This window comes from Labeo rohita, chromosome 6 (assembly GCF_022985175.1).
Source record: "Labeo rohita strain BAU-BD-2019 chromosome 6, IGBB_LRoh.1.0, whole genome shotgun sequence".
Classification (NCBI taxonomy): Eukaryota; Metazoa; Chordata; class Actinopteri; order Cypriniformes; family Cyprinidae; genus Labeo; species Labeo rohita.
Window position 1 is genome coordinate 5,963,096 of NC_066874.1, and position 9,856 is coordinate 5,972,951.

A 9,856-nucleotide genomic window follows, 5' to 3' on the forward strand; every position below is an offset into this window, starting at 1 on the left:
AACCAGCAAAGGACCAGCATAAACCAGCAAAGGACCAGCATAAACCAGCAAAGGACCATCTTAAACTAGCAAAGGACCAGCATAAACCAGCAAAGGACCAGCTTAAACCAGCAAAGGACCAGCATAAACCAGCAAAGGACCATCTTAAACTAGCAAAGAACCAGCATAAACCAGCAAAGGACCAACTTAAACCAGCAAAGGACCATCTTAAACCAGCAAAGGACCAGCATAAACCAGCAAAGGACCATCTTAAACTAGCAAAGAATCAGCATAAACCAGCAAAGGACCAACTTAAACCAGCAAAGGACCATCTTAAACCAGCAAAGGACCATCTTAAACTAGCAAAGAACCAGCATAAACCAGCAAAGGACCAACTTAAACCAGCAAAGGACCAACTTAAACCAGCAAAGGACCATCTTAAACCAGCAAAGGACCATCTTAAGCCAGCAAAGGACCATCTTAAACTAGCAAAGAATCAGCATAAACCAGCAAAGGACCAACTTAAACCAGCAAAGGACCATCTTAAACCAGCAAAGGACCATCTTAAACTAGCAAAGAACCAGCATAAACCAGCAAAGGACCAACTTAAACCAGCAAAGGACCAACTTAAACCAGCAAAGGACCATCTTAAACCAGCAAAGGACCATCTTAAGCCAGCAAAGGACCATCTTAAACTAGCAAAGAACCAGCATAAACCAGCAAAGGACCATCTTAAACCAGCAAAGGACCAACTTAAACCAGCAAAGGACCATCTTAAACCAGCAAAGGACCAACTTAAACCAGCAAAGGACCATCTTAAACCAGCAAAGGACCATCTTAAACCAGCAAAGGACCATCTTAAACTAGCAAAGAACCAGCATAAACCAGCAAAGGACCAACTTAAACCAGCAAAGGACCATCTTAAACCAGCAAAGGACCAACTTAAACCAGCAAAGGACCATCTTAAACCAGCAAAGGACCAGCATAAACCACAAAGGACCAGCTTAAACCAGCATCAAAACATACCTAACCAGTATACTGTTTTTTTCACCAGGGAACAAACAGTCAGTCGTTTTAATGCAGTGATCTCAGTACATTTCATACTAAATGTATGATTTGAGAAAACACTTTCTTCGCAGCTTTATCTTACAACAATCTACCTTATTTTTCAAGACAGAAGCAAGCTGTTTTCTGGTAAGGTGTGAGACTTCCGGTTCATACGCCGCCATATAGAAATAAGGAGAATTACGAAGTGCACTAAATGGTGAAACCGTTAGCTCTACAAACCATTGTGTTCATAATTAAGACAATACATTAAAATAATATGGTAGTTTGCAATATCAAGCAGCAAAACACCGTTTTGTACGGCTAAAAACACTGTAAGCGGATGACACCGGAAGTCAGATACAATAAATTTACAAATGGCCGCGCCCGCTCTTACAGAAAAAAAAAAAATGAGGTGAATATGTCAACTAAGTTGTGACAGTTATAGAGAAAAAATAAGGGTTTAGTATCCTTTCATTGCCTCAAGATGGCGCCAAATCATCGAAGGTGTCAAATATGCCAAAAAATACCCTTTACATTTTTGTAGTAATAAACTGGAGGATATTATTTGACCTGGAGCAGATGTACATGACTAAACAAAGATGCTAATCACGTATTTGTATGAGGGACTTTAAACGTCTAAATTTAATGAGGCAGCATAGATTAATCAAACAGGTTTGTTTCTTTCTCTTAACAAACGTCCCCTCTGTACATCGGGAAGACAGATTGATGCATCTAACCTCTGTAAGGTAAAGTTAATTCAGGTGCAGACAGACTCATTTTTCATTATTAGAAGACATTTTGCAACTCATCGTCTAATGGAAGATAAGTCAGGCTATAAATACATGAGCTTAATCACTCAAAGATGCTTGACTAGATGACTGAAAACCTTCAGATGTTGATGCATGATCTTTTTTTTAATACTGCACTGCAGTGTATGATCTAGTTTGAAGACAGGACAACAAATAACATGAAGCTATGTTTAATGAAAACTGTTTATTCAATATATAACATTTATGAATGTTATGAATCACAAACAACATGCTGTTAAAAAGTTAAAAAATAAATTAAAAATATTGCAATTTGATTTAAGGCAACATTATGTATTGAGGTTTTGACTTTTTTAGTACCAATTTGGATTTGTTCATAATTAATGCGAAGTTGTTGTTTTAAAATGTTAGTGAGAGACATACAGAGTATAGGACAGTTTCAAACGGTTGAAGACAGTGATGACACTTGAAGATCTCCTGACTTTTTGCCTTTGCCCTTTAACCCTTCTCTTGCACTGTGGATTGATCTCCTGAAGGAAATAACATTCCTTTCTGTGCACAGAAAGTTATGATGTCTGGAGAAGCAGTGTGTGAGTATATAATTATCTTGACTGAATTTTGGCCAACAAGGCCTTTCACCTGCAAGACGTGTAAAATGACTTATGCTTATCTTAATCATTTTAAGCGTTTTATCCAAAGTGACTTGCATTTCATTCAAAGTAAACATTTTTATCAGTGAGAATGATGTATGTGATATTCACTTTTGCAATCTTAGCGATACACTCTCAAATGTACTGTAAGGTCATAAGCTACAGCAATTGTACAATAAAAGCATTTCATCTCAAACGCTAGTTAATTTTTAATCAAAAAAGGCAGAAGTCATTGGGAAAATGAGTTGCATTTTAGATTTAATGCCATAGACGTTTTAGCTTATAAACTGTACTACATGCTCTAAATTTACACATGAACTGGCCTATTAAATATTACAAGGTTATAATTTTTCATGCGTTTAAACAATTTGTCCCTCATATTCTTTGTAATCTAAGATTCTTGTAGTTTAATTGCATCTGGTTCAGTTAACTCATACATTGCCATTCAAAATTAATATTTTTATTCAGCAGGATGCAATAAATTGAACAAAATTTATAATACTATACCTTTTATTTTACATTGTTACAAAAAATATGTCCAGTTTTTTTTTTTTCTTTCTACCTTTATCCACCTTTTTCTTGTAACATGGAAGTAAGTTTATGGGTGGGACTTCTGGTTCATTAGCTGCTATAGAGAAATGACAAGAAGAATAACGTGCAGTAAACGGCAAAACTGTTTACATTACAAGATAAGACATTAAAATAATATGGTAATATTGCCAATTTGCAATATCAAGCAACAAAACAAGCTGTTTTTACAGCTAAAAATAGCTGGAAGCGGAAGAGACCGAAAGCCAGACCCATAATATTTACAAATGGCCACAGCCACTCTTACGGGAAGAAAAAGTTGAATAAAATAATCCTGAAAAGAATGCAGTTGTGGTCAAAAGTTTACATACACCTTGCAGAATCTGCAAAATGGTAACTATTTTACCAAAATAAGAGGGATCTTAAAAAATGAGTGTTATTTTTTATTTAGTACTGACCTGATTAAGATATTTCACATAAAACACATTTACATACAGTCCACAAGAGAAAATAATCAATGAATTTATAAAAATGACCTTGTTCAAAAGTTTACATACACTTGATTCTTAGTATGTCAGTATGTGTTGTTACCTGAATGATCCACAGCTGTGGTTTTTTTTTGTTTGTTTAGTAGTTGTTGACGAGTCCCTTGTTTGTCCTGAACAGTTAAACTGCCTGCTGTTCTTCAGAAAAATCCTTCAGGTCCCACAAATTCTTTGGTTTTTCAGCAATTTTGTGTATTTGAACCCTTTCCAGCAATGACTGTATGATTTTGAGATCCATCTTTTTACACTGAGAACAACTAAGGGACTCAAATGCAACTATTACAGAAGATTCAAACACTTGCAGATGCTCCAGAAGGAAAAACGATGCATTAAGTGCGGGGGCGTGTAAACTTAAAAATTAAGATGTGTGTATTTTTCTTATTTTGCCCAAATATCTTTTTTTCCATTTAAAATTGCCCTTCAGAAGCTACAGCAGATATTTATGTTTCCCAGAAGACAAAATAAGTTAAATTTACCCTGATCTTCAAATTCAAAAAGTTCAAAAAATGCTGAAAAACCAAAGAATCTGTGGGACCTGTTTGATTTTTATGAAGAACAGCGGACACTTTACTATTCAGGACAAACAAGGGACTCATGACTCACTGTCACTAAAACAAAAATAAAAAAAACACAGCTGTTGATCATTCAGGCAACAACACAGTATTAAGCATCAAACTTTTGCACAGGGTCATTTTTATAAATTCAACTATTATTTTCTCTTGTGGACTATATGTAAACATCTTTTATGTGAAATATCTTATTCAGGTCAGTACTAAATAAAAAATAACATACATTTTGTATAAATAATTATCATTTTGCAGATTCTGCAAGGTGTGTGTAAACTGTATATCATTGTCTCCAGGGAAGTTCAAGCAGTAAAGCTGTTTTTTTAACATTGCTAATAATAAGAAATGTGTCTTGAGCATCAAAATCAGATCATATTAAAATCATTTCTGAAGGCTCATTTAAAAGATATTATGTAAGAACACTGTTATTTTAAATTGTAATAATATTTAACAATTTTACATCAAACAACATTGCAGCCTTGGTGAATATGAGAGACTTAAAAAACATTTTAAAACTCTTACCAACCACAAATTTTGAATTGCGGAATATTAATTTAATTGAAACAGGTAATGGATAAGTTATCAAAGATGTCTGAAGCATATTAAGGCTAAACATTGTCTGACTAAATTACAAAAAAAACTAATTATCCCTGCTTTCTATTTTTGGTATGCTTTAAAATACTTGCCACTGTACATCCTAAAGCACTGTTTGTAAGTAGCTTTAGATAAAAGCATCTGTTCAATGACTTAAATGTAAACGCAAGAGTTCTAATTGAACGTTTTAATGACTCAATGTCCTCAAACAAGTTAAGATAAAATAAAAAGCACCAAACAAAGCATTTTTTATTTAAATAGTTTATTCTTTTTGGCTTTGATCTTATTTCTTCTTGCTTTTCTTGTCTTTGCTCTTCTTCTTGCCTTGAGGTTGTGCATGTGCTTTGTTGTAGAGGTAGAGACCCACTAAACCCAGTAAAGTGGGAACCAGCGCCAAGCACAAAAGAGGCAAGACGTCGTTGACCAGCTTCTGCCACGGCGTTTGCTGGGACAGAGAAATCACCTCCACCTCAAACTCAAGTGTGCTGTCCGCTGTGAGGAAAGAGAGACGGAGGTGAAGAACAGATTAATAATCACATGGAACGTGATTTAAAGTTTGCTCTCATGCTTTCAGAACCTGTCTGACTTTCTTCTGTGGAAGGTATTTTGAAGAATATCAATAACTAAACCGTTTTGATTCCCATTGACTTCCATTGTACCTTTTTGTACATATAAAAATGGAACTCAATGGGAACCAGAACTGTTTGGTTAACAATATTCTTCAAAATACCTTCTTTTGTGTTTTACAGAAGATAGAAAGTCATACAAGTTCTAAACAACAGCTTTACTAGCTTTAAAGCCACTTTAAATGTGGTCATGGTACCTGGAATAGTTGGAGGGAATCCTCTCTTTCCATACGCTAGATGAGCTGGAATCGTGGCCTTGATTTTTTGTCTGTGCAAAAACATAAACAGAAAAGACTGAAAACAGACTTTAAAGTGGGTGATTCAGACTTCACCCTAAAAGACCTGTGTTCTTCGAGTGGGCTTGAACATATTATTTACACCGTCTCTGCCTACATGCATTGCCACGATTGTACATTCCCAATTGACATGCAGGCACTGACTTCAACTTACCCTTCGCACAGTCCAACCAGGGCTTGCTCTAGGCCTGCCAAGCAAAGTAACATGTTTTAATTATATGTGCAGTTGTGGAAACAGCACATCATTTCTGTTTATTTCCATAGTTTTACTAAAGAAAACATGAGCTTAGTTATCATAATTACTTTATGGCTACTCTAAACTAAACAAATCTCTGTTGTTATGAACATAATGTCATTTGGGGTTCGAATGCAGTGGCGGAGCCTCATACCTGTGATCACAGACCTCTTGCCCAACTCTACGACCAGAGGCTCACGAGACAGAGAGGTGTCAATCACCTTCCCGTCCATTAATCGACCCTGCAGAGGAAAGGAAAAAATGGTTTTGCAGGTTAGTTGCATCCATTTTTATGTAGATGCAGCAAATTATTTATTTATATGCCTGGAAGTAATAAAAGGTGACAGCCACCCAGGTCACTGCCAGGCTGCTGGAATTGTGGATTCACTTGTAAAAGGTTTGGAAAGACTACTGTAATACAAAGACAAAATATGTTGTCATGTTGTGTTGTCACCATGTGTTTGACATTTACCTTTGAATGGTAATATAAACATATAACTAAAGTATGTCTACACTTTAAGCTAAACATTGTCTGAAAAAATTATATATACACTACCAGTCAAAAGTTTTTGAACAGTAAGGTTTTTAAAGACGTCTCTTCTGCTCACCAAGCCTGCATTTTTTTTATCCGAAGTACAGCATACAAAGTACAATTTTATATTTTTACTATTTGAAATAATTATTTTCTATTTAAATATATTTTAAAATGTAATTTATTCCTATGAGCAAAGCTGAATTTTCAGCCTCATTACTCCAGTCTTCAGTGTCACAAGATCCTTCAGAAATCAATCAAAATTAATTATTTTACTATTGTAAAAGTATTCATTTATAGAAATTATAGAAATTAATTTATAGCAATTCATACTTTTATTTAGCAAGGATGCTTTAAATTGGTCAAAAGTGATGATAAAGACATTTATAATGTTACAAAAAAATTCTATTTCACATAAATGCTGTTCTTTCAGCTTTCTATTCAATACAGAAATCTGAAAAAAAATCTACTCAGCTGTTTTCAACATAATAATAATAATAAATGTTTTTTGAGCAGCAAATCAGAATATTAGAATGATTTTTAAAGGATCATGTGACTGGAGTAATGATGCTAAAAATTAAGCTTTGGAATCACAGAAATAAATTGTATTTTTAATATATTAAAATAGAAAACAGTTATTTAAATAGTAAAAATATAATAAATGCAGGCTTGGAGAGCAGAAGAGACTACTTTAAAAAAACATTAAAAATCTTACTGTTCAAAAACATTTGACTAGTAGTGTATTTCACTATACATATATATATATATTGAAATTATACCTCTGTATATATATACTGTATATATAGTGTTATATTATTATACATTTATAGATTTCTAATCTTCTGTTTCTGTTTCAAAGTGAGCTGTTTTTAAATGTTCTGTAATTTTAAAGTTTTCAAATAAGTTTGTTTTGTCTTTTTTTGTTCGTTTTTTTTTATATCTACATTGTTTTTTATTATTTGAAATTAATTTGTTTTTATTTATAGTTTTAGTTCATTTAGTACTTCAAGTTTAACTAAACAAAAATGGGAAACATTGCCAAATAGATTAAAAATATTGTTTTGTTTAAAAAAAAAATATATATATATATATATATATAAATGTATTTAATGTAGTTTCAAGAGGCACAAGTTGTCACAAATTGTAATCGTGTGTTGAATTATTATTTTTCTTAATTTAAATTTTACTAAAATTAATAAAAAAATACAAAAAAAAAGTAACAGGATTACATTTTGTGACAACTAAATGTTTCTAATTTTTTTTTTATTTTTTATTTTTGTTATAAACGATTTGTTACGTTTGTTACACACACACTATATTTATATTTAATATGTATATATATATATATATATATATATATATAAAGCACATTTAATATAGTTCCAAGAGGGGCAAGTTGTCACAAAAATGTAATCATGTGTTAAATTAATTGTTTAAAAGTTAAAATCCTCTGTTTTTCTTCCTTTCTTTGTAGCAAAGACTTTGATGTATTGATCTAATCTAAGAACTATTCAGGGAGTAAAAAAAAAAAAAAAACTCGGTCTCCTCTTATATGTTCCCTATAGCGCGGGAGCGCGCACACGCCTCTCTCGAGCATTTCCTCGAGTCCGAACCACCGCTGCTCGCCTCGACTCAAATGCTGACGTGTTGCTCCGCCTCCTCCACAACATTTAGTTTCACTTAAAACTAAAATACTATTACAAAATAACTGCATTTTGAAACAGGAAGGTGACTCGACGATGAACTTCTATTCTGCGTGAACTCAAGAGAAATACGTGTTCATCTTTCACATGCACTGCAGTACAACTCTATGTTCTGTCAGATATGGCGAGCCCAGATGTCAGCTTGGGTCTGCCACATCACTGAACGGATTTCATATGCAAATATCCTCTAAGAGTCCCTTTTGCATTATTGTATGCCATAATACCCAGGGATTTCATTGGGAGGTGCCTCGTTTTACAACATAATAGGCTGTAAAAGCCCAACGCGTTGTATTTATTACCGTGTAATGGATTTGAAGCGTGTCTCCCATCTCTGATGTAATCGTGCATGTCTCTGGATTCACCTAAAATGATCCAAAACATATCATTGAAAAAGAGTGGACTTCGTATTGCAGAGGAAATGAAATGCGCAAACCATCGACTGTACTAAAACAGATTCAATATTGTGAATATGCATGTTTGCATTGAGACGTGAATGTACATTTGTCATTAAAGCACGCATGCATACGTGGACTCTAGTAGTAATAGTCACTCTAGTCATTCATTAAAAAAAAAACTTGACCCAACTTACCAATGTCTCCACAACCAACTGTTCGATCGATTCTTTGCTATCTCCGTCCTCAGCTGCAACAAATGCAAAAGCTACGAGGAAAACCAATGCGATCCCTGTCCGAATTTGCATCTTGTCTCACGTTGTGAGAAGATCAGCACCAACAATAAGCAGAAAAAGGATAAAAGCTACTCTAAATGGCTCGCTTCCGTCACCAGAGTCGCCCCACTGCAGCCTCGCAGCGCTGAGGGAGCCAATAAATACTCGACCGGATGATCGGACAAAAGAAGTCACCGAAGGCGAGATGCCAGTTAAAGCTGATGTGTTATTATAGTGAAGAGATAACGGCGAGGTTAGACGACCCGCGAACACTGGACCAATACCTGGGTCACTGGAATCCCCGCCTCAAAATCCGCCAGCATCCCATAAGTCTCTCCACATGGCTGCTGCAGTTAGAGAACTTCCCCGCTAGAGGGCGCGTGAGATACTCTGAGGTTGAGATACAGCACTGCATTCGTGTGCTGTTTTTTTCTAGATTTGTTTAAAGGCAACGTGTGTACTTTTGCGCCACAAGCGTCGCTAAATGGAACTGCAAAAATAATAGTTGTTGCCAGACAAGTTTCCTAACAACTTCCCATTGGTCATACACACAGATAGCCCCGCCCCCTGCCGCGTTGAACCAATAAGCAATGAGCAGAAAAGTATAGACTTCAGCTTTAAGATTTTTCGGTAACACTTTACAATAAGCTGTCATTTGTTAGCTTTAGTTAATGTGTTAGCTAATATGAACCAACAATGAACAATACATTTATTACACTATTTGTGACCCTGGACCACAAAACCAGTCTTAAGTGTCAATTTTTCAAAATTGAGTTTTATGAATAATGTGAAAGTTCTTAACTGCGTATTACTAATCAAAAATTAAGTTTTGATATATTTACAGTAGGAATTTTACAAAATATCTTCATGGAACATGATCTTTACTTAATATCCTAATGATTTTTGGCATAAAAGAAAAATCATTAATTTTGGCTATTGCTATAAATATACCCCAGCGACTTAAGACTGGTTTTGTGGTCCAGGGTCACATTTATTAAGCTTTGTTAATGTTAGTTCATAAAAATACAGTTGTTCACTGTTCATGTTAGTTCACAGTGCATTAACTAATGTTAACAAACACAACTTGTGATTTTAATAATGCCTTACTAAATGCTGAAATT

General features: G+C 34.5%; 1 protein-coding gene across 1 annotated transcript; it reads right to left on the reverse strand.

Moving 5' to 3' along the window:
* Positions 1-4,918: 4,918 nt before the first annotated feature.
* fkbp11 (FKBP prolyl isomerase 11) lies at positions 4,919-9,066 on the reverse strand. The gene is made up of 6 exons (XM_051112692.1): positions 8,658-9,066; positions 8,368-8,430; positions 5,988-6,075; positions 5,753-5,786; positions 5,500-5,570; positions 4,919-5,168 (listed from the first exon to the last, which is right to left on the reverse strand). Exons 1-6 carry the CDS (start codon positions 8,766-8,768, stop codon positions 4,960-4,962), a joined length of 576 nt encoding a protein of 191 aa, XP_050968649.1. The 5' UTR covers positions 8,769-9,066; the 3' UTR covers positions 4,919-4,959.
* Between the last annotated feature and the right edge of the window lie 790 nt (positions 9,067-9,856).

What these genes read in the sequence shown, in the direction of transcription:
- fkbp11 (XM_051112692.1), bottom strand. Translation starts at nt 8,768, where the DNA reads ATGCAAATTCGGACAGGGATCGCATTGGTTTTCCTCGTAGCTTTTGCA. An exon ending in CGCTTCAAATCCATTACACG is followed by an intron (nt 6,076 to 8,367) that starts GTAATAAATACA and finishes TTTCCTCTGCAG; the next exon opens with GGTCGATTAATGGACGGGAA. An exon ending in CTGGTTGGACTGTGCGAAGG is followed by an intron (nt 5,571 to 5,752) that starts GTAAGTTGAAGT and finishes GTTTTTGCACAG; the next exon opens with ACAAAAAATCAAGGCCACGA.